Source organism: Coenobita brevimanus, chromosome 61, assembly GCF_032717465.1.
Source record: "Coenobita brevimanus isolate Jiangsu-jjx chromosome 61, ASM3271746v2, whole genome shotgun sequence".
Classification (NCBI taxonomy): domain Eukaryota; kingdom Metazoa; phylum Arthropoda; class Malacostraca; order Decapoda; family Coenobitidae; genus Coenobita; species Coenobita brevimanus.
This window is the reverse complement of record NC_137014.1, coordinates 37,756,601-37,781,347: the sequence shown is the minus strand read 5'-3', so window position 1 is coordinate 37,781,347 and position 24,747 is coordinate 37,756,601. Positions and strand designations below refer to the sequence as shown.

Here is a 24,747-nt window from a genome sequence, read left to right as displayed (position 1 = left end):
CTGTATGAGTCTTCTGTTTACTAATTTGGAAATGAGTGTTTATTAAAAGCCTGATCATGTGAGTCGTGTTGTAAGGGACGATTGAGACGTTGGTAAATATTATTGTTTGCCGTTAATGCCCATCGTACAGTCAGTAACTCTTCTTGTGTGTGTGTGTGTGTGTGCAGGTGATGGCGGTGTGGCGGGTGCTGATGCTGCTGGTGTTGTGTTGGCTACGGCTGGTGGTGTTGGGCGGCAGGCTGACTGTTCCCTCCTTCTCCTCACACATGCCCCTGTCTCACCCGCTGCTGTCACTAAGGTCAGGCGATGCTTTCTCAATTGTCACACCACCTAGTCATTATAGCCACACCATTGTTATTTTCTATGGTCACAGGCTGCTAATCCCTTCAGTCGTTTTAACCACTACACATCAGACGATTATATTCAACTCAGATATAAGAACCCAGTGGACTACGGCTTGAAGTTGCCTTTTTCCTACATCCTCCTCCTTTCTGGGGATAATGAGGGAGTTAAGGGGCGATTATGTAAATGGACAGGGAGGATGCTCGGTTATATGGGGTCCACCGCGTGAAGGCGTCCCTCTTCAGCCTTAGTGAATGATCAACTGAAGGCCAAACGTTACCCCTTCACTTCAGTTCCTCCTCAAAGCTATATAAAATGGTCTGAGAATGGCAAGAATAAACTGAAAAATAAAATCTATCTGACTGAAGAATCACCCCTTCAGTCTGATGACGTGCTTTTTATTTTCACTAACGGTTTTCTTTGGCTTAAGAGAGACTTTTCGAACTAGAGGTCCTTCCTAAATTGAAGAAAATCGTCTGGTGGTAGGAAAAAAGACTAACAAAAAAGAAAAAAACATGCATGCCGTATTGGCTCCCATAATGGCGTCAAATTTAGTCATTCATTTGGGATAACACCAGGCTCTTTCATACACCCGAGAGTGAGTCATAGGAACCTGAGTGTTATTTCTGTCATCATTAACCGTCTCGTGGTCGGGTCAGCTCTTGTATTCTGTTCCTGCTAACGCCACAGGAGCCTCCCAGCGTTACTGGCGTTATGTATTCTTTAATTATCAGAGTTTTCCTTATTGCTTCCGTCATCACTGCCCTTGAGTGTTATAAGAGAAATGAACGCACTTTTTATGCTGTTAATGTGTTCTGCCAAACTTCTTCCTATCTTGCTGGTTAGTGTGAATATTTTGGTAGAACGTGTGTGGGAGGGGAGAGGATTAGAGTATTAGTTAATGTATAAGATATTGTTTAAGAATTGTGTATGATGATAATGAATAATGTATATGTTTATTTATAATGATATTTTCGGTTTTATTTAATGCTTCGTATGATGATATTTGATGATCTTTATTGTAACTTGTGAAAGATGTGATGGGTCATTTTCAGTCCGATATTTGTAATCTATGACTCTACTGTGTTCATGCATACAGATATTTGGAAGCTCCTCATTCTGAGAGACAGTCCATGATATACTGTATCTAACTGTTTCATATCGTTCAAATAGTTCTTTCAGTTAGGTTTGTCGTGGTTTAGGTGATGAGCCAGATAGCCGGTGACTGGGGTGCCGCGGTGTTCGGAGCTTCAACCACTGTCGCCCACAACACCTCTCAGTCTCAGTCGCATCTCCTGTCTGCCGCACTCATACACATACGCCAGGTGAGCCATTCTCCTGCACTGACATTCAGTTAGAGAGGATGGTCAGAAAGCATAGCGACGCTGCACCTGGAGTCTGACGTTGGCCCGTGACTTTGATTTTTTATTCACCTGCACAAAAATCGAATCACGTTTTCCATAACCATAATGTAAATGCCAAGTTTGACCCTAATCAGGAAGTATTTCCCGCCCCCCCTCATATTTGACCTTGAACCGTCACTGATTTTTTTATTGAACTTTACTAGAATCGAACCACTTGTTCCCAGACTCACACACATGTGTCACTATTGATCCAAATCGGATCAGGCTTTCAAGAAATATTTGTTATCATTGCTACTTACATAAGCACATACACAGAAACGGACTCGATGAAGATATCTATAACTTTGATTAGCTGTTAATTCCTTTACATACCTGGGATTTATTTATGCTTTTCTACGCAACGAAATCACAGCGTACACGAGGAATTCAATATATGTTTGATTTATTTCTGGGCGCATTAGCCAGAAACTTATTATGAATGTAGCTGGAGCCAGTATCTCAAGACAGCTTTCTGTAGCTTTATCTCTTAGCCTTTAACCCTTTGATGCTGGGAATTGATGACACTGACCTACCTGGACTCAAGTGCCAGGTGTCATCGATCAAAGCAAGCACAAGTTTATTTATTTATTTATTTATTTATTTATTTATATCATCATGCCAAACTGTTCCAAGGTTATGTTCATTCTCCCGGCCCCTGCTCATCTCAAACAACACAAAACCTCAGCTTAATGGTAGCTTGAAGTTGACTGAATTTTAGTGGCTTTCTGTTGGTACCAAATATATGTCAGTGTAAATAAGTGCAATTATAGTGCTACTGTATGTAAGTCATTGTTAACAGAGTGTAAGAAAGAACGAAATAGTTTACCTTCTTTCAATTCGCCTTCATTTCTCTACTAATCAGTTTGGTGCCTCAGATCAACGGTATGTGAAGTTCAAGGTTAGTGCTTCTTCTGGTGCCAAACACGTTAGGAGTGTATGAGAAGTTCTGAGACACGGTTTTGAAAAGAGGTAAAAATCACTTGTTTTATCCATGCACAGTAAGAATACAGCGATGTTTCAGCTGGAGGGGAAGGGTTAAAATTATTTCCTAACCCAGAAAGCGTAAAATGATGGGCTCAGAATCACCAAAAAGCTGGGCGTGGAACCATCAGACCCCCCCCCCTCCCCCCACAAGAAAAAAGAAAGTGTGTTCCATATTGCTTAAAATATTCTTACGGTAATGGGTGAGTTCTAGTCAAATACACATTCTAGTCTGTTAAACATGTACAGTATATACAGGATAATACAGATTTGTGTTTTGTCTGTATGGGGATACAATGGGAGAAAGAAACCATGAAATGCCATCATTTGCTTGGAAATGTTGCCTCACGTTATAATATTATCATCTACAAATTTGGAAATTCTCTCCTAATCATGCTGCTTTGCTAGTTTGTTTATGCTTAGGGTGGTTGCTGCCTATTAATAGATGCGACATTGGCGGTGCGTGACGCTGGTGGTGGCGAGTGACAGCGCTGACTTCCTGACGGAGTGGGCCAGCCTGGCCTTCAGTAAGGGTGTGCTGGCCTGGCCTACTAGGGTTCTGGCCCTCACCCGCCGCCCCATCACAGACCTCAGCACCCTTCACCTCGCTTTCTCTCACGCCAACGCCCTTGTGATCTCTTGTCCCTCCTCCACTGGGTGGGTAGTCGCTCACCAACACCAACACTGCCAACGATGTAACCAAGTGTTGTTGCTGAGGTATTAGTTGTAGCTGTGAACTCAGATAATGAAACATAATTAATACGATATTAAGTACATACTGTATACAACAACTGGCAATAACAGTTGCCAACACAGAGGCGTCCACAGCAGATGTGACGTGTATTGTGATTGTGTCCCCCACGCAGGTGTGGCGTGTGGTGTTACCTGCCGTACAGTCCCCCTGAGGCCCAGGTGGTGCAGGTGGCCAGATGGACCCCCTACCGTGGCCTCTCCCTCACCTCACATCTCACCTTCTTCCCAGACAAATTCAATACGTGAGTCAACACACTTCACACTCTGCCATGTAAACTTTCATCCTCTGAATTTTTGTCTATTCACTCTTTGTAGGTGAGATAAGCTCCGTCCATTAGCATGTAAACCCTGTCCTGTGACATCAAGATCATCCACACACAGGCAGCATGCCATCTACAGTATCTACTCCAACGAAACGCTCTTTAGGATATTTACATTTCCTACAGGGAAAATGTTTTGTTTTTTCTCGGTTTGTCTTTGGAGTTAGTTGTCTCGTTATACTTACCTACGCCCATTGCCACACCCGCACGACTTTATATCTGGCTGATTAACCTTAAACATACTATGCATGCAGTACCTGGACCTGGTATCTCGAACAACTTAGGGAGGAACATCGACGAAATATACACCCCTGTCATTTACCCGCATAGCCAGGTAGAAAGGATTATGAGCAAAACAGAAGTAGGGAGTTATTGTAACGTTGACCTTCTGCGTCAGGTTTTCACCGAGACCGACACTAGTGGTGGCTGCCGAGGAGTTCCAGCCCCACGTCTTGGTGAGGCAGGCACAGGGTGAGGCAGACTTCACCATAGAGGGACCCATGGCCAGCCTCCTGCACATCCTCTCCCACAGTCTCAACTTTTCGTGAGTAACGCTGGCACACACACAGTCCTTCGCGTCATTTAAACTGATTACGGGAAGATGCAAGCAGGTCTCCAGCTTTTGACAGTCAGGTGTAGAAGATTTTGAGTATAAGGTAGCCTGTAATTTGTCACAGAATGTAATCACGAGTGAGGTAGGCTAAGGAAGCGAGATTATTGTTCCCTTCTCCTCTGTTCCATTAATGACATCTAAAGTTGGAGACCTACCAATTCCTTCACTATGTGTTTTAGGTATGCGGTAATTCACTTAACTCATACTTACTACACTTCCCTCTGTACACCCAACAACCAGTACCACACCTGCAGGCCAACCATTTATTCTTCATTTTAGCTACTCAAAACTGTATTCGTAAACTGCACGTCAAGTTAATGTTACCAGTATGAATATGGTACCGGTACTTATATAGGATCTGCCTGTATTGTACTCGTATAATTGACACAGGAAGCAAGGCCCATCAGTATTATATATTTCTTGTAAACTGCACATGACCAAACTGATAATGCTTTTAAGATGATGGTACTAACAAGAATGTGTCAGTTACTATGCTGTTTTACTTTTATTTACTAGTATGATTTTCTGTCCATTTAATTGGGGTGGAGTAAAAAAATTAGAAGACTTGCGTGATGCGTGAACTGACGTATGGCCTATTTCATTGGACATAGTTTATCTTTTTTTTTTTTCATTCCCAGTTACAGAATCTTACCCTCCCCACTAACTGGTAATGGGAGTCGAATTACATAAGTCACTGAGGTTTCTGGATTATACCTCCTGGCCAATCTTCTTTACAACACTAAGAATAAGATTAGGTTGATGGTGGGTATTGTCTTTTATATCATGTGTCACTGTTGAGTTGAGAGGTATATGAGGGAGAGGGGGTGAGCTGGGGGGAGGGTAGTCAAATGGTGGGTGACAGAGCGACTTGGAGGCGTTTTGTCTGCGGCCACCCTTTGCGGGCTTAGGGCGTCGGACTATAGATAGATAGATAGATAGTCACTGTTGATAGTTCTCGAGTTTATTTTTGTGTACCTACATTAAATCTGGATATTACCCACCCCATCCAGTATTTTAATAGGAAATATGATGATGATGATGGTGATGATGACTGGCACCTGCTGTGTCGTGCAGGTACACGTTCAAGCGTCCTCCTGACGGGTCGTGGGGCACCAAGCGACCTGACGGCACCTGGACAGGCATGGTGGGCATGGTGCGGCGCCAGGTCAGTACCCATCAAACAAGCCTTATGGCAGGTCATGCGAAGAGACACTGCAGCAACAGACACTGAAAATCTGCCGTTGTGGTGCATCTGTCACCTGCTGAGTTATTGTATAGTTCAGCGGGTGACAGGCACGCCATATAGAGGAGTTTATCCGGTCTTTCTTTGCTGTTGGGTTTCTGTATTTCTGAGGACTCCTGCGGGTAACACCAAGTCAGGCGTCGGAATATTTGACTTAAGTCTTCACGTAGTGGCACCAACATAATTGTGTAACTCTGCTGCCCAGTTATATAAACGTTCCTCCACGTCTCGACCAGTGATGGGTTAAAGTTTATCATTATTACTTTTAAAGTGCTTTGGGCTGATTTGTTGTTTTTTTTAATTTGGGGAGGTGAAATTATAAATTTGGGTTTTGACCAACGACAGGTTAATTGCTCATTTGTATATATAAACTATTTCAGTAAAGTTCAGGCAATATTAAGGTGAATCAGTTATCATAACGTAAGTTTTACAGCAGCAAACTTTCCTCCTGTCGTTCACTGATCAATCTTAAGAACATATTAGAAAACAAAGATGATGATATTCCTTAGTAACGATGAACGTCTTTAAAAGTAGTTGTTACCCAGGGACCACTGGAAAATGCGACAGTTATGATCTTGGTGTCGACAGGAGGCAGATATAAGTCTGGGTCCCTTTGGAATGAGTGCAGTTCGTGCCGAGGCGGTGGATTTCACTGTGCCCATCCTCATTGACTATGCCAGGATCTTAGCGAGCAGAGGACGTCCTGAGGTGGATCCCTGGGGCTTCTGGCTTCCTCTCACTCCCTCGGTGTGGGTGGCCTTCCTGGGGTCGATGGTGCTTCTGGTAATCATTGTGGTCCTGTTGGCCTCCTGCTGCCAACTGGAGGAGGGTCTGCAAGATGGCTTCCTGGGTGACACCACCTTTGCATATCTACGGGTGTTTCTTCAACAAGGCAAGTGATAGGGAGTTGGGGGAGCCTTAATGTAAACAGTTTGGCAACCGTGCCAGGGGAAAATGTGGAAGAAAATTTTTATTCATGATCATAATTTCCGTTGCTTTTAAAGTTTATGAAATTATATAAATCACATGTTTATACAGTACTGTACAGCTTTACTCGCACATGAAGTTTTTAGTGATTTATAACTTTACAAATAAACGCGAAGTGTGCTGACTTCCAACCAAAATCTGTGCAAGTTCTGCTGTTCACAACCACTGTAAATGTAACATAGTGTAGTGTTGTCTGGTATGGTGTTGAATAATGAATGAAGGCTTGTTCTGAGGGTCGTCTGACTTTCCTTGCTGATTTATTAATTAAAAAGCTCTTCCAACAAAACTCTGAGGAGCTTGTGTAGTATATGAGTGACAGAATTTAGAATAGTAGTATGGTGTTGATGTGCATTATTTGAAAAAGTAACAGTGTATCACACAACTTGACTGTAGTGACATGCATTACAGCTTAATTTGGTGTTTAAATATTGTAAAGACGGTTTATTACAATTTAGATATCATGTCAGCATGTAGTTCCTTGCCAAGCTAAAATTCGGATGGTCTCTTGGGTAAGGCAATAAACAACAGCAAATGAGAACTGTGGACCACATATACAAGGCTAGAGTGTTGCAGGGAATAGATGTGTATTGCAGTTTGCCCATTTTTCATTGGTACTGGCTCCCCTCAGCCTTAAACAAATTAATATGCCAAAATACCAAGTGCGCCTTAACCAAACCTCTATTTCTGTTGTTCATCAGACACGAAAGTTGCTGAGTTGAGATGGTGGCGGCGGCTGGTACTGGGATGCTGGATGCTGCTGACGCTGGTGCTGACCCGCAGTTACTCCAGCACCCTCATGTCCCTGCTGGCCGTGCGGTATATCCCACAGCCATTCCAGACGCTGAGTGACCTGCTGGACCGTCCCGCCACCACCATGATCTGGGAGGCCAACACTGCCTACGTCCAGTACTACAGGGTCAGGCATTCCATCAGTCTCACCTTAATAATTACTGACTTGCAGGAAATATCGAGAACTAGCTTTCTGATCCAGTTAAAGTTCAGTTAGATAATTTTGACCGATTGTTCCAGTAATCCATATTCCACCTTATATACTACTCTGGCTACCCGGTAATTATCAATTTCTGTCATTTTATCGATTTTTGTCCTACCATGAGCGTAAGGTTCCGGGGCTAGGCTACTCAACCCCTACTTTTGTGGCGAGGTGACCAGCCTCGCTTGACCCTAAATCGAATTATGTGAGCAGTAAACTTTGACCAACCCACCGAAATGAACCCTTAATGTCCCCATCTGGTTAGAGAGCCCTGAACCCAGCAGATCATCCTGTGTCATTTGGCTGTGGTTACCAGAAGGCTTGGTAAATGGCTTCTTGGGTTACAGGAAACCATTTAGCTGGTGTCCAGTAGAAGCACTTGCAGGTTGCATTACATCGGATGAGTAGATGGTGGGTGTTCCCACCTGTCAAGTAGAACACTGTGTCCTCTCATTTCAGTGTAGCGGTTCTAATGAGTACCCTATGCAACAGCAAGTAATACCCAACCACCTTTACAGTTTCCTAAAACCACACAGCAACAAGAACCAACAAAGCTCCGCTACTCGGCAGAGTGTGGTATCGGGCGTGTTCGTGGGCGTGAAGGAGGCTGAGAGGGAGGGCCGAATCAGGTTCGTGAAGAGCACTGAGTATGACCTCGCCCTAGACCAGCTGGTGAGGCCCGGCAGACATGCCTTCATCTTCGAGGACCTCACCGGCATGATACTCAAAGCCAGTGACTTTTCACGCACAGGTACGACTCCTCGCACACGGACAAGACTTCCTTGCTTTTTCCATGCCTGTTATACTCTTCTCTCTATTCTGGCAGTATTCATTCTTATAACAGCACCATCTAAGCAGTCTTGCACCGTTAGATCAATAGAATTCCGTACTGAATATCTTTAATCTCCTGTTTCTCCAGCCATTCAGTCTGCAGAACCCTAACGGTGCCAGTTCCTTAGCTGTAACAATTTCTTACATCCAAACAGCAACGTGGATATTAGCACCGTCATGCAGCCTTCTTGCAACCTCTGTACTTTACTTCCTGTACCATATCAAAACGGTCTTAACATCAAAACTACTTTTTGAACTATTCTATAACCATTGCTTGTCACACTTTTCCCTGTTTCCTCTTACTACACCACGGTACTTAAACTCTTCCAGTTCAGGTAATGGAGATGTCAGAATTTTATCCGCCTTAGTAGAGACCCCTTTGTAGTGAGGAGTCTTTCATGAGCTGAATAAAATGGTCTGGCTGCAGCAAGGATAAAAGTGTACAAAGTTTGTTATTGATGTTAGAATAAAATAAAAATATCTGATCCTTCACAATGCCTGCCATATGCTTAATAATATAGGCAGGTCTGATAGAGAAGAAGAAAAAATAGTATAATGCTTCGTGTTGTTCTTCCTGTGGTGGTGTCGGGCAGGGCGGTGTGACTTCTACTCCTCCCGCGAGATGTTCCTGCCCTTCATGTTCTGTATGATCGCCCAGAAGCACAGTCCACTCATCCACGCCATCAATCGCAGGTCTGTCCCACCACCAATACCTCTGCCACCCCACATACACCCCACCACCAATACTCCTCTTCCCCACACACCCCACCACCAATACCCTTTCCTTCTCCACATACACCCCACCACCAGTACCCCTCCTGCTCCACATACACTCCACCATCAATACCTCTCCCACCCCACATACACCCCACCACCAATACCCCTCCTACCCCACATACACCCCACCACCAATACCCCTCCCACCCCACATACACCCAACACACCTCCATCCTGACTTGGTGCATACCCTGTCCATAATTCTGACGTGTGTCCGTGTATGGTGACGCGGATGACGGAGGTGGGTCTGTTCCTGTTACGTATTTTGCCCCTTCATTTACTCTTTTAGTCTGCGGTTGTATTTTGTATTTAATTCGTGCGACCTCGAAACAGCTGTATTCACCTTAGGAGAGATTTTGAAACTGGAGGAGTTAGGTATAGACATTAGCCACTTCACTAGAATGAGCAGAAAAATACGTCATCGGATTGAGAGGGTTAATGTTTCTGAGTGTACGTGAATTTTGCCGTGTGTCCGTGCAGGGTGAAGCGCATGACGGAGGCGGGGATGTACGACCACTGGCTGGCACAAACCATCCCGAACTCCACCACCTGTCTCTCCGTCCCCACCACCGTCACCGTCACGTCAACACTCTCCCTCGCAAACACCTGGGTACGTCTTGAGCCTGTAGATGTGTGTGTGTGTGTGTGTGTGTGTGTGTGTGTGTGTGTGTAGCAATTCCAGACGACAAAATAAATACGTCAAATAGCTTTTACATTCAAACATTATAAATACTTAATGTGTTTGCCTCAGACATACTTTAAGCCTTTCAGACCAGAAGACTTACCATGGCTGATCAAAATCGTGTGTCAGCAGCAAGAGCAATAAAAAAGAAAGAAAAAAGAAAGAAAGAACAGCTCTCGTAAGAAGCATGCAACGTAATATCTTCTGACAATTGCAAGAACACAACACAAGCGCCGTCCTGTTACTGAAGGCTTTGTTGTGTTGCAGGGAATGTTCGCTGTGCTGGGTCTGGGTCTGCTCCTCGCCCTGCTGGTCTTTGTGTCTGAGGTGGTTGTTGCCCGATGCCTGTGACTACCAACCTGTGTTCTGTGATCTACCTCCCTTCCATTATCTACTGCCTTTGTCCTTGATTCCCTGTACCTCCCTCCACCCCCACCTCTTCCTGTTGGCCCCTTCCATCTGTCTCTGCTTGTTGCCCCCACCTGTAGCCTGTAATTTTTCTCCATAACCCCATATCGTATCTGCAAACATTTTCTACCCAGACTTTAATCCCCAGTTTCCTCTTTCATCTAAAAAATCGTACCTCCTCCTTACTCCCGTTTCTACTTTGTAACCCGCCACCTCCAGCTTGTGACCCTCCTCCTTTCCTGCCAATGTACTGTAGGCTACCTGTGTCTCCCCAAATTCTAGATATCATAATTCACCTGGCCTGTAACTTTATGTAAGGCTTAAAGAATATAGAACTACAGTAACACAACCTTCCTCCCATTCTTGTTTTCGCCCCTGTGAACAAAAAAAAAAAATAAATAAAAATAATAATAATAATAATAATTTTATGCTGAAAATGTTACAATAAAGCTTTTTCATCTCAGAGAGGAGAGTGCTCATTCCACAACTTCCCTCGTTATCTTTCATTACTATTTATTTCCTTGTTTTATGTTCAAATGTTGGTCGAATTCTAAAGACTAGGGGAATGTTTAGAGCTCTAGGGTTGTGGATGAAATGTTATGCAGAACTGAGATGCTTGAAATTACAGGCAAAATAAAAGGGGAGGGGAGAAAAAAAAGACTGGATTTTATAAGACTGTCGTTTTTATTGGGTGGATTATAGTACATCTGCTTGTCATTTTGGTTTGTATTAATATTAAACTTAAAGCAGAACATTTCGAATAATTATCAGTTGCGTGAGAATAATGACGTATGCGAAGTCACTGATTAAAGAGAGAGAGAGGGCGGGAGGGAGGGAGGCAGGGGTAAGAGGAGGAGGGGAAACTGAAAGACGAAAGACGAAAGGACATGAGACGAAACAAGACACTGGACAGACAAAAGGGAAGCCACAAGGACCATTATCACATCATTTCCTGTCCTTCAACAAGTCAAACTCCCAAAACACATCAAATTCTCATTGGTTCTGTGGTGTTATTTAGCAACTGGTTCTGCTGATTCCTGGTGCTGTGAGGACCTCCAGGCACAGCACCACAGCACTCAGCACCAGCCCGCCACACAGCACAGCAAACACCCCCTGCAGCACACACGAGAATTAAGAGATACGATTTTGTTAAGGCTTCAGTACAGGAGGTAAAACTGTCATGTAGGGATTTATAGGTACAGGAAAACCGGATTAGACGCAGGGAGGGAAATGAAATCACACTTAGTTAAATATTATATAGGGATTTTTATTACTAGAATGACGTTAACCCCTTCAGACTCAAGACGCATTCTTTATTCTATTCATGTTGTCTTGAGACGATTTTATTCAGATCAGGAGATATTTTTTTTAACGAATTTTAATGGTTAGATAGAGACTTTGTTTACTCCTTCACTGCCACGATGCTTTACTAACCTGAATAAAGTCGCCCGGAAATATAGGGATAAAAACATAAAACGCGTCATAGGAGTGAAGGGGTTAAAAAGACATATTACGCAAAAGACATGAGCACAGTACAAAGCATTAATACAAGTGAAAGTGTTGTTACTACCTTTTTTTTTTACTTGGCCTAAAATTACCATCTCTCCAGCTTAAGTACCGAGTTGCAATTATACGTTAACACTAGGATATGATGCAGCCCTCGAAGAACTGCTATGAAAAGAATGTAAAAAGGATGCAGCACCGTCTTTTTCTGTCACCGGTGCACGTGAAGTAAGCTGCAAAAGGACGAAAATCTTGGCCAAGTAAAGTGATGGAAGTATACCCAAGCACTTCCTCATGATGAATCTGTGCCATTTACGCGGAGGTTTGAGGCGTTTGAGATTGTTTGGATGCTTTTGTTTGTGTGTGTGTGTCCCAGGTTGGATCCAAATCCTGGATAATACACACACACACACACACACACACACACACACACACACACACACACACACACACACACACACACACACTTACCCACAAGTTGGTGAGCGACAGTGATGCCTCAACAGTGATTTTGGTGGCGGGTCGAAGGCAGGATATGGTGACATGCACTGTCGTATCCAGCCAGTGACTATAGAGCCCCGCCTCCGTCACTGCCCGCACCCTGAAATACGGAATACGGATGGAGGAGGGGGAATTATTTGGAGAGTGTGAGATTATGGGTAATGCGGAAAATTCGTTGAGTGTTGGAAGATTGTGGAATGCGTAAGGATAGTGTGCGTGCACTACGGAGGAAGAGAGAGCGTGCATAATGAAAGGAGAGATAGTAGGCAGTACGGAGACAGACAAACAGTAGTACGGAAGGTGAGAGACTGTAATAAGTAGAAAGACACATTTCAATGAGTAGGAAGGGAGACTGCAATAAGATGAGAGAGACACACTTCAATGAGGAAGAAGAGAGACTGCAATAAGAAGAGAGAGACTGTGCAGTTCGGAGGAGTGAAAAGGGCGGCAACACAAATGAAGAAAGACTGCAATACAAAGGGAGAGAGATTGTGCAGGGAAGAGGAGGAAAATCTGTACAATACGAAGGGAGAAATACTGTGCAATACAGCGAGAGTGGTGATGTGTTACCTGCTGTTGAAGGCTAGTACAAGAGGGTTGTGCTTCTGCCCGATCATGCCAAACATAAAAGGTAAAAATTCTTCCTTGGACGAATAGAAGTCACACCGACCTGCCGAGTGGAGAAGGTGGGTGTGAGTGTGACCGCCTTCAGGTGTACAAGGGCGAGTAGTTTGATCTTTTAAGGAGGCTTTTTGTCATCTCTTAGGAGGCTTTTTGACATCTCTTCCTAACCATTTTATTTCTGTGTATGGCACATGATGAAAAAGAAAATATCATGAAGTGGTTGAAAGATTTTGCTGATGAGGAAGTCATTCAGAAGAAAGCTACTGTTATGAGGAATTTGCTAACATGAGGAAGGTACTGTTAAAGGCAAGTTACTGTCATGAGATATTTACTTTCATGAACAAATTGTTGTCAAAGTTATTTACATAAGGAAGCTACTGTAATGAGGAGGTACTGTGTGTGTGTGTGTGTGTGTGTGTGTGTGTGTGTGTGTGTGTGTGTGTGTGTGTGTGTGTTGTCATATGAATAATCACCTGGCTCGAAAAATGTAATTACCTGTGTGTGAGAAGTCTCTTGCCCTGAACACCACGCCTGTGAGGTCCTCGAAGATGAAGACGTGCGTGCCGGCCCTCACTTGGTCCAGCATGGGGCCGTACTCCGTGCTCTTCACGTACATCAGCCGACCCTCTAACTCAGCCTCACGTACCTCTTTGAACACGCCGGACTCAACGTTCTGACGGTCCACATTCCGGTACCGTCCGGGTCGTTACACTTATTTTACTCTTACTTAGACTAAAATTGCCATATCTCCATCATCAGTGCCGAGTTATAAGAATACAGTAGCGCTAGAGAATGGCAGTCGTCATGAAGAAAAGCTGTGGAAGAATGTAGAGTATTTTCTTTTTCTGCCATTGAGTTACGTGAAAGAACCAGCAAAAGGGCGGTAATCTGGGCCAAGATAGAGTAAAAGGAATATACTTCGCTACAATGTCTTGAGGCCGTATCAAAATCTACTTAAATCAATTCAAGAGCGGCCACTATCAAACATGGGATTATACAGGGCAACAAACACTATCAGACTGGACCTGATAAAGTTAATTCCAGTTTACACCACAAGTGATCACTTTCACTAGCTAGCCCTGCCACCTGGCCTCGCGCACACCTCACTAAACACACCAGGACTCCACGTTCTGGAGGTCCATGTCACCATCTACACAATTATTCCCCACCCAGCCTCATCCACTCGCTCTCAGCTCCACTCACTCTCAGCTCCACTAGCCTCATTACTCACCGAGAGGAACTGGTTGTACATGGACCCGGCCTCCCACACCATAGTTGCAGCAGGATGATCCAGCACTGCCCTCAGCGTCTGGAACGGCTGTGGAATGTACTTGACGGCCAGCAGGGACATGAGGGTGCTGGAGTAGCTTCTGGTCAGCACCAGTGTCAGCAGCATCCAGCCCCCCAACACCAGTCGACGCCACCATCTTAGCTCTTGGGTCATCATGTCTGTTGTTGAACCCATGACAACTCACTGTACTGTACGCTGCGCTGAATAAGGCACTGAATAAGATCTCACACTGAAGTACATGGGCATTTGAATCCTATTAAGGCACGTTTCAATGGGAGATGTGGTTTTCTTTGAGATAACTCCAGGTGAGATATGTGGTTCAAGATTATTCAGGGAAATTTGTGATTCGATGACAGATGTATAGTTCCTGTTATTGTTTGTCTACTGTACCCTGTTCTGTCTAGCCAAGCGGACCTATCAGTCACAAGCAAGAAGCAATGCTACATGATGTAAACTCAGCACTATCACTCACCTTGCTGAAGTAACACACGTATATAATCGTAGGCTGTATCAACAACCCAGTCTCCGAGCCCCGTCCCCTCAGGCAGCACACAGGACGCCATTAGAGCCACCGTCGTCACCGTCCCCAGCAGCGCCCACAGCATGGCCCCCCAGAGCGCAGGCGTGAAGGGCAGGAGGAATCCCCAGGGGTCAACTTCAGGCTGGCCGCACCCCCCTAGGATCCTGGCGTGGTCCACTAGGATCGGCCGCGTGTAGTCGATCATCTCAGCTCTCACGGTGGTCACGGCGAAGGGGCCAAGTCCTAAGTCGGCCTCCTGAAGGTGTTGTAGTGATTTTTTAGAAATGATGGGGATGGTGGGAGATGAAATGATGGGACAATGAAGTAGCCGTGTTTTTCATGTTATTTACACCATTGCATTTGTTGAATGTAGAGAGTGAGAGCAGTGTGAGTATAAGTGGTTGGGGAATGGCTGGGAGAAGAAGAGATGAGAGGAGGGAGGAAGAGATCAGTAGGGCGGAAGTAGTGGAAGCGATGAAGAAGATTAAGCTGGGAAAGGCCCCAGGAATTGATGGAGTGTGTGGTGAAATGCTTAGGTATGGGGGTGAGATTGTTGTGGAGTGGATATGGAAGTTGTGTAGATTGGCTTGGGAAGAGGGAAGGGTTCCAGAGGACTAGAAATTAGGTATAATTGTTCCTCTGTACAAAGGAAAAGGGGAGAGAGAAGTATGTGGTAACCATAGGGGTATTTGCCTTCTTAGTGTGACTGGTAAAATATATGGTAGAATACTCATTGATAGGGTTAGGCATATGACAGAGGAGCTAGTTGGAGAAGAACAAGGGGGATTTAGGAAGGGAAAAGGGTGTGTAGATCAGATATTTGTTCTAAGATGTTTAGTGGAGAAGTATCTAGAGAAGGGAAGGAAAGTGTATTCTGCCTTCATGGACTTGGAGAAAGCTTATGACAGAATAGATAGGCAAGGTATGTGGAAGGTATTAAGAATATATGGAGTGGAGGGGAAATTGTTGAGTGCTGTGAAGAGTATGTACGAGGGAGCTAGGGCTACGGTGCGAGTGGATGGTGAGCTGAGTGAGTTCTTTGATCTCAATGTGGGACTGAAACAGGGGTGTGTGATGTCTCCATGGCTGTTTAATATATATATGGATGGGGCTGTAAAGGAGGTGCAAGGTAGGGCAGTGGATGTGGGGGTGGCCCTAATGAATGAGGGTGAGATTTGGAAGCTTCCGGTGTTGCTGTTTGCTGATGATACAGTATTGTTGAGTGAAGATGAATGGGAGTTGCAAGGTTTGGTGAATGAATTTGGGACAGTGTGTAGGAGGAGGAAGCTGAAAGTTAATGTAAGCAAAAGTAAAGTTATGGTGTTTGAGAGGAATGAAGTCACAGAGTGTGCAGTGAGGTTGGATGGTGAGGATATGGAGAATGTGAGTGCATTCAAGTACTTGGGTAGTGTGATGAGTAAGGATGGAACTTTGGGGGATGAAGTACGTGAAAGGGTACAGCAGGGAAGAAAGGTTGTTGGTACACTGAAAGCAGTGGTGAGAATTAGGGAGGTGAGTATGGAAGTTAAGAAGTCACTGCATGATAGTATTGTGATCCCTACCCTGACGTATGGAAGCGAGGCATGGACCTTGCAAGAGGGGAACAAGTCAAGAGTGAGAGCAGTGGAAATGAGTTACTTGAGAGGAGCATGTGGAGTGACGTGGAGGGACAGGTTGACGAATGAAGAAGTGAAGGAACGTTGTGGGGTAGATGTGGATGTGGTTGAAAAGATTAGGAGAAATACACTGAGGTGGTTTGAACATGTGGAGAGAATGGAGAATGAAAGACTGACTAAGAGGGTGTATGTAGGTGAGGTGGAGGGAGGGAGAGGGAGGGGTAGACCGAGGATGAGGTGGAGGGATGGAGTTGAGAGGTATATGAGGGAGGGGGGGGTGAGTTGGGGGGAGGGGAGTCAAATGGTGGGTGACAGAGTGACTTGGAGGCGTTTTGTCTGCGGCCACCCTTTGCGGGATTAGGGCGTCGGGCTATAGATAGATAGATAGATAGCATTTATCTGACTGCTTCTTATATGTACTATCACGATCAGATATTCCCCAGCACTTCCCTGCCTATTATTGCAATGGAAGGTACTACATGAACTATTTGTACCATGGAATACATTGCATGAAAAATTTGTTCTACTGTTTAGCCAGACAATAAAAGACTGCGAGAAGGAGGGATAGACGCTGACGTTCTAACAGGAATGAGATATATGGAAGGCAGGGCATGGTGCCAACACGTGATTGCTACTGCCTCACTTAGCTAGACTATTTGCCCTGTGCCTTAGTCTTATATAGCCCGGTACACTATTTGCACCATTCCATTGATGTGATCTCTTGCTTCATGAGTAGTATTAGATTCACTGTAATTAACTCCTCTCTTACGCTCGCTAATTTCACTGTGTTGTATTTACTGGATGTATATGTTGTGTATTCTGATTTTCTTTTATATAATCTTCAGAAAAAAAGGAAATTCCATGTTATTATCACCTCTTTTACGTTCTTTTTATTCATTTATGTATTATTTTTATTATTATTACTTTTTCTTGCCGTGATGTCCACTAACATGCCAGAAATATGCCTATTAAAGCTGCATTGGTCCCTGTGATTCTGAATTGCTCGTCTCTCTTGTTTCCAGTTTCGGATAGATGGAAAAAGTTGTGATATTTTGGAGCACATCACCGACACAGAGCAAGGACTTACAGGTCTCTTTCTCTCATATTTATTGATTTTTACTTCATTTTTTAGTTTTAGTTCTCTCTCTTTCTCTCTCTCTCTCTCTCTCTGGACCCCACCTCGCCCCATCCTTAGGTGAGAGTAGAGGCATGGATGATGATAATAATGACGATGATGATAATGACTCTATTGATCATGATGACGATGGTGATAGCGAAGATGGTGATAATGAAGATGACGATGATGATGATGCCGATCCCCTAACCGTACACGTCAGCACACCCACCTTCCTGCCCACCATACCGACCATCCCCGTCCACGACCCGTCCTTCCTCTTCACCCCCCACTGTCCGTCAGGCGGCCGCAGGAAGGTGTAACTGGCGGGAAGATTGAGTTATAAGCTTGAGATACACAGAATAGCTTGCGATGCTCTTCCTCTCGTAACTAAGATCTCATTTTTGCAGAGACAGTAGAAGGTACGGGAGGATTGTGTACTCATGCTATCCTCTTCTTACTACAAATATTTTTCGTAGTTATGAAAGGAACTTGGACGTAAGTTTGTGTATCCTCTACTTAATGACCGCCACTCCAAAATTAGAGGAAATTCCTTGCGTACGCACACAAAAATTGTGTGTACAGCTGGTCGTGAGTGTGATAAAATATACGCACATGGAAAGCAAACGCACACACATCCTTCCCAGTGACTGTCTTTGCAATGTAGCTCCGTCGGTGAAGGAAGTTCCCTAACATCCTCTCCTCAGTGACTTATTTTGCTTATTACTCCTTATTGTCCTATTCTGTGTTATATAAATTTTTCTAACATCGCAATACTCTGCACTAACAACGTACAAAAAGATCTAACCAGCCATACCCAAAAATAAATCGCTAAGAAAGGGGTGTTAGGGAGCCTCCTTTTCCCGCGAGGATACGGGCCTTTTGTGTTAAGAGTGAGTTTACATTTGTGGTAAGAGTGAGTTTACATTTGTGATAAGAGTGAGTTCACCTTTGTGATAAGAGTGAGTTCACCTTTGTGATAAGAGTGAGTTTACATTTGTGATGAGAGCGAGTTTACATCTGTTAAGAGGGAGTTTACATTTGTGGTAAGAGTGAGTTTACAATATGAATTTTACCTAAACCACTAGTCAGTATTGCCAGAATCCTTGTTTGCCTTTGCCTTGGTAAGATCAGATACTATATACCTGTTATTTCTGTCATGGGGGGTAAGTCTACAATCTGTTCAGAGAGAGAGAGAGCGAGAGAGAAGAGTGGCTTTCATGGAGACGAAATATTAAACACCAAACTCACGAGAAATTGACGCTGTGTGCCAGGTGGTGGAGGAGGTTGACCATGGGACCCTCCACAGTGAACCCTGCCTCACCTGCCTCACCCTGCACCTGCCTCACCTGCACGTGGGGCTGGAACTCCTCCGCCGCCACCACCAGAGTCGGAGGCCGGAGGAACCTGGAGGCAGATTTTCCCCCTATACGCCGTTTTTACACAACGCACCGTTTGATTTTTCTCGGGATAATCACCCTTCTTTTTTTTTCTCTTTTTTTTTTTTAACTCTAACCTACCTTAACCTATCCTAACCCAGCCTAACCTAGCAGATTTACCTGACTAACAAACTAATCTAATCTGATAATGAGAAAACAGATCTAACGTAACCTAGACTTTCCTGGAGAAGAAAAAGTGCAAAAAATGATACACGGAGCGGAAATCAGACACCCAGAACAGCAGGGGACTCACGCAGCAGGCCAGTTACCCTTCCATGAGTGGTGTCGCATTTTGGCACTTTTCTTGCTCAAATTAAGCGATTTTATTCATGTTAAGGATGAGAAATAGGCTGGTGTTCCACGTTAGCTTTCTCTTCCTATTGTCAGTACCGAAGGGTGGCGTCCCCCAGCCATGGCACCGATATATCTGGGCTTCGGAAGTGCCTGGATATACAAACTTCCCTTGACTTCCTCTCTGTCCCCCAAGAAAGAGGATAATGAACTGCAGGAGGACAGTTTCAGCCAACCTGCAGTCCACTGGGTTCACGTTTCAGATGAACGTGGACTTTACTACTACTATTACTACCACTACTACCTAACACTAAGCAGTTTTATTCAACTTAAGGATGAGAATGAGGCATAGATGCTGAAAGTAAAAGCAAGTGTGTTGACTCACGTGTGGAACTTGTCTGGGAAGAGGGTGAGGCGTGAGGTGAGGGAGAGGCCACGGGAGGGGGTCCACCTGGCCACCCGCACCGGCTGGGCCTCAGGGGAACTGTACGGCAGGTAACACCACACGCGACACCTACGGAAAAGGGGAGGGGTGGGACACAATGAATAGAAGCAAGTAAAGAATACTAATAAAAGCATAATGAAAACCAGTCCTTACGCAACTGGAAATATATAGAATTAGATCGTAGTAACTTATATATCTATTTTTCTTAAACTGGAGGGAGAATTTTATGAAAGCACTCCTCTCTCTTTATATAGAAGTAGTAGCAGTAGTTGCAACCCCAGGATCACCCAGACATGACCCTGTAGACTGCAAGCTTGAGTTGCCCCTCTGCAGTCCACCGTCCTTATTTCCTTGTATATAATGTACACTATATCCTTTTTATTCTAACTTGGCCTAAAATTGCTATCAGTCCACATTGAATTCTAAGCTATAAGAAGAGATAAACACTAGAATATGGCGTTAGTCACGAAGAAGCGCTATGGTAAGGATGAAGAGCTGTAGCAGTGTCTTTCTGCCACTGAGATACGAGTAATAAGCTGAAAATGAATGAAAGTCTAGGCCAAGTTATGGTGAACCGAGCATAACAAGAGTCTATCACAGGAGCGCACCCACACTCACACATTCACATCATATCCTAGATGTAAATAAAGACTCATATAGGCCTGTTAACTCAACTCTATAGACACACACTTCCCTATGTGAAGATTGTACATATGAAAGGTTATACGGAGGGCTTGTATTACTTCCAACAGTATAATGGCGGTGTGTGTGTGTGTGTGTGTGTGTGTGTGTGTGTGTGTTTGCTTATGTTAGGAGTAAACAGTATACGTATCAGAACGAAATATATGAGACAAGACACACACACACACACACACACACAGAAGGTTCTTTCATTAGACGATCAGCTCCCTGAACCTCATCATTCTCCTCATATCAGCGTAACCAGCCGTATATCAAGACCCCACCGCTTACCCATTTGGGGTGGGGCAGGAGAGGATGAGGGAGTTGGTGAAGGAGAAAGAGTGGTGGAGAGGGGTGAGGAGGTCGACGGGGAGGCGGGTGATGGCCAGGACCCGCGTTGGCCAGTCCAGGAGGCCGTCAGAGCGGGCCTTCTGTGTCCAGTTGGCCAGAAATGAGGGGTCTTCGCTCACCAATACCAGGGTCACGCACCACCTCTCATGTATACCCTAAAAAAATGAAGATGGTGGTAATAATGATAATAATGACGATGATGATAATAATAATAATAATGATATAAAAAAATATTAATAAAGAATATACCAAAACAACATAAACATACATTTCATAGATTGGGTGGATGGGAGACACAGGATAAAGCAAAAGTTCTTTATTTTCTCTGACTTCTGTGTAGCCCGAAACATTAGAGAAACCAAAGGATCCAAGCTGTGTCCTGTGCATCTCATCCATCCAGTTTGTTCATCTACCACGATGGATCAGCCACAGACAGTGCATAACCAGACACTGACCCCAGCACATTGTCAAATACAGTTACTAAAAAATATATGACCCTTTCCCTGTCATCCCTTTACGCGGCTAGACTCGCCTGGCACTAACTCAGCGGAATTCTAAGGATGCCGCTCAACCACTGAAAGAGTTATTCAGGATGGATGTTAAAACCTAAAGAGTTTTCTCACTTACGATAAAACCTCTCGGTATAAACAAGAATAATATTTAAAAGCGTTCAGTTAGACATAAATATTGATTTACTTGATTACGAAACATCAGGAGACAATGAGCAGTGGTTTTGGAACCTGATGAGGCAAAGCCCAATAGCCTCTTCAGAATATCAAGGAAGAGTTTCATAATTACTCAGAAAATAAAAATCGAACGATATTATTTTTGGCAGGTGCACACAGGGTAAAAAAAACAGCATCGGCGCAGAATATGCGTGAAACATTATGACTTCACGAAAAGGACACTGAAATGATAGTGGCCGACCTACCACACGTTGATATCCCTGCTGTTAGGTGGATGCCATATATCGCCAGCCAGCCACTGTATAAGGTAGGCGTTGGACCCTGTGTACAGATACTTTTTTTTACCTTGTGTACTTCATACCTGAATGTGTTTCCTTGGCCTAATGAGAGCGGGTGTGAGTGGGGCCTACCTGGCGTGCCCGGTCTGCCACCTGGTGTATTGTGGTGTTGGTGTTCTGGCCGCCATTGTCTGTCACACTCAACATGGTCGTCCCTCTCGTAAGACCCAGTTGCTCCATCATCTGAGGAAACCGGCACTTGTTTTTCCATCCCGTGCAATTGTAAAGGTAAACATATACTTACTTCAGTTGTGTATGTCAAAAGTGGGTGAGAACCATTTTAGAGTGTCGGTCATGTAGGCTATCTGCTGTATCGTATGTATTCTATAGCAGTTAAGAAATATAGTGCCTTATATATTTCGTCCAACCATTCATTGCCGTGTCAAGAACACAGCAGGCCAGGGCTAGCGTCCATAGTCCAGACATTTAATGGTAGTGACCAGTCCCCCTTTCGCTGACCAGTACTATACCAACTAGAAAGCGCACGGAGAGTGCATACCTCTCCGCCAATGCCATTGTCATTAAAAAGGATCCGGATCAGGATCCGCTCCAAAATTTAATCAATTCCGTCTTGGTCCTTGGCCCACTTTTCCACAAAATTGCATTAAAATTCATCGGGAACTTTTGGAGATATTGTGCGAGATACTCCGGATCCCAATCCGGATCCGCCCCCAAATTTAACCATTTTTTCCTTGGACCATGGCCCACCCTTCCACAAACTTTCATCAAAATCCGCGTATGACTTTTTGAATAATCCCGGATTCGGATCCGTGGATATAGGAACCGCATCCGCTCCAAAATTTAACCATTTCTTCCTTGGCACATGACCAACAACTCAAGTAAACTGATGCTGGGAGCCTCCACCTACCAGTACAGCTTGGTATGAACAAACATCTAAGAAATGTTTTAAGTAGACGGCATGACAGCAGGAACGCCTGACCTTAGTGACAGCAGGTGGTGAGGTGTAAGCGTGTGTGATGAGCAGGAGTGAGCAGGAAGGCTGCCACCCTGCACCACAGCCAGCAGACAACACAGCCCCGGCAGCAGACGCTCCCGCCTCCACCGTCTCATCACCTACACAGATTACATCATTAAATTCATACTATTTCTCACAGTTCATCAGTATTAAGGTCATGTATTTGTGACTTTGAAGGAAACTTTTACACATCCGCATGCAATCTATACAGTCCCCGTTTCTTGATATTCTTTTTTTCGATGGGTGTTAAAGAATCTCTCTCTCATTATAATGTGATAATGAGCGATTGGTGAAAAAGATAACTAGATCTGATGTGAGAGGTGTAAGACAGAGAGGAAGACCACGAATAGGATGGATGGACAGTGTGAAGAGAGCGCTGGATGCGAGAGGGATGTCTGTTGAGCAAGGAAGAGTGGCTGTGCGTGACAGAAATAAATGGAGAGAAATTGTGAATGAATAAGTGATGACGCAGCCCTGAGGGGATATTCTCCCGCATTTGGTCTGATCAGCTAGTCAGGTCAGGTGCGGGTAAGGGGATGGGTCTGTTATGATGTGGCAGGGGTAAACCAGTTCTGCTGTCGGGCCCTGCTGTGGATGTCACTGCTTGCATTGCGCAGTTGACCCTTGTGCGGTGTGATGCGGTGAAGATCTGTCCGTTCTCCCCTTTGGGGCTAAGATGCGAATGAATGTGTTTGAATGGATGAGTAAATGGAGAGTGAGTCGTCCTGTCTCGGCTACCTCCCTTTCCTTGGGGGAAGCAGCCTAGGTATATAGATAGATAGATAGTTAAAGAAGGCCTTACAACAGTCTTACAGATCAATGAAATTCTCTCCGCTCTTGTGTGTGTGTGTGTGTGTGTGTGTGTGAAGAAAATTTACAACTGGCGAAATGCAATGAAGACCCTATCTCTATTTGTGTGTATTTCAGGTGGTTCGATTTTTCCTCTGTGTATTCGTCATACTTTGGGAAGATACTTGTGTTTCTGTCTTTACAAAACTATTATTAATCCTTTGACTTGAAACAGTAATGTTCATGATGACTGTGGTAAGGACAGTTGTAGTTATGATGATTGTGGTAATGATTGTGGTGGTAGGTGTAGTCGTGTTAGGAATGATAGTGATACTGTTGATTAACTTTTGACCAATCAGAACACAAAGTAGTGAGAAAATAGCATCCTTACCCGAAGTGGTGGTGTAGGGGAGGGTGAGGCGAGGGACGGCCCCACACACACTCATCACCAACGCCACCAGAACGGGCGTCATTCTATTTCTACCCATTCTGTACAATAACAAAAGCAGTATTAATGTATTTCAATTGTGCGGTTGCACCGCCGGATTAAGGGGGGGGCCCTAGGGGCCCGGGCCCTGGGTCACCCACCAAGAGGGGGCCTCCCACCAGAGCAACTTGTGTTCATTTCATTTCGTGTTTATGCATTACATATTACAGCATTGGATGAATAGTCCCCGTTCAGTATTTCCTAACTAAAAGTGTCCTCTTTATATATTAGGATTTAGGTGCCTAAATGGCTCACTTGGTAAGCTGCTGTACTCACGCAGTTGCAAGCGCTGGTGGAGCGGCCTAGGACTCTACCGCACGTGTAGAGAGTTTTCATCCCTACGTGTCAAGTGGGGTTGGTGGAGGATTAGTGCCCCTTCCTGTAAAACAATTAACTCTAAGCCCTTGGCCACCCCGTCTGGGATACATGGCGTCTGGCAATGAATGAATGAATGAATTTAGGTTACCAGTCTGTGGTGTATGCCATTGGGGGAGTTGGAAAGGGGGCCTCCCTTCCAAGCGGGCCCCGGGCCTCCCACATGCTTAATCCAGCCGTGTGCGGTTGATAATCTGGTATCAAGGTTCTCATACATATCATTATTACTGATTTCTTATCCAGGATACAGTAGACCCTCAGGTGAGAAAGGCGCTTTTCCTGTGATTATGTTATTCAGAACAAAGTACTTATACTCGTATGTTCAGGGCTTAAGAATGCATTTTATTTTCATACAGTTCTTATGTTTCTTAAATACAAAGCAGAAGTGT

At 44.5% G+C, this 24,747-nt stretch overlaps 2 protein-coding genes across 2 annotated transcripts; one reads left to right on the top strand and one right to left on the bottom strand.

Moving 5' to 3' along the window:
* Window positions 1–3,171: 3,171 nt before the first annotated feature.
* On the top strand, window positions 3,172–10,274 carry LOC145403761 (putative glutamate receptor). The gene is made up of 10 exons (XM_080275439.1): window positions 3,172–3,383; window positions 3,593–3,721; window positions 4,197–4,343; window positions 5,487–5,577; window positions 6,244–6,547; window positions 7,341–7,558; window positions 8,204–8,384; window positions 9,058–9,157; window positions 9,722–9,851; window positions 10,191–10,274. The coding sequence occupies exons 1-10, from the start codon at window positions 3,172–3,174 to the stop codon at window positions 10,272–10,274; spliced, it is 1,596 nt and encodes a 531-aa protein (XP_080131565.1).
* Window positions 10,275–11,345: 1,071 nt separating this feature from the next.
* On the bottom strand, window positions 11,346–23,969 carry LOC145403760 (putative glutamate receptor). Its single transcript, XM_080275438.1, has 13 exons — window positions 23,888–23,969; window positions 22,672–22,805; window positions 21,804–21,914; window positions 20,645–20,862; window positions 19,616–19,750; window positions 18,752–18,907; window positions 17,733–17,823; window positions 14,723–15,026; window positions 14,191–14,408; window positions 13,455–13,632; window positions 12,906–13,005; window positions 12,306–12,435; window positions 11,346–11,444 (listed from the first exon to the last, which is right to left on the bottom strand). The coding sequence occupies exons 1-13, from the start codon at window positions 23,967–23,969 to the stop codon at window positions 11,346–11,348; spliced, it is 1,956 nt and encodes a 651-aa protein (XP_080131564.1).
* Between the last annotated feature and the right edge of the window lie 778 nt (window positions 23,970–24,747).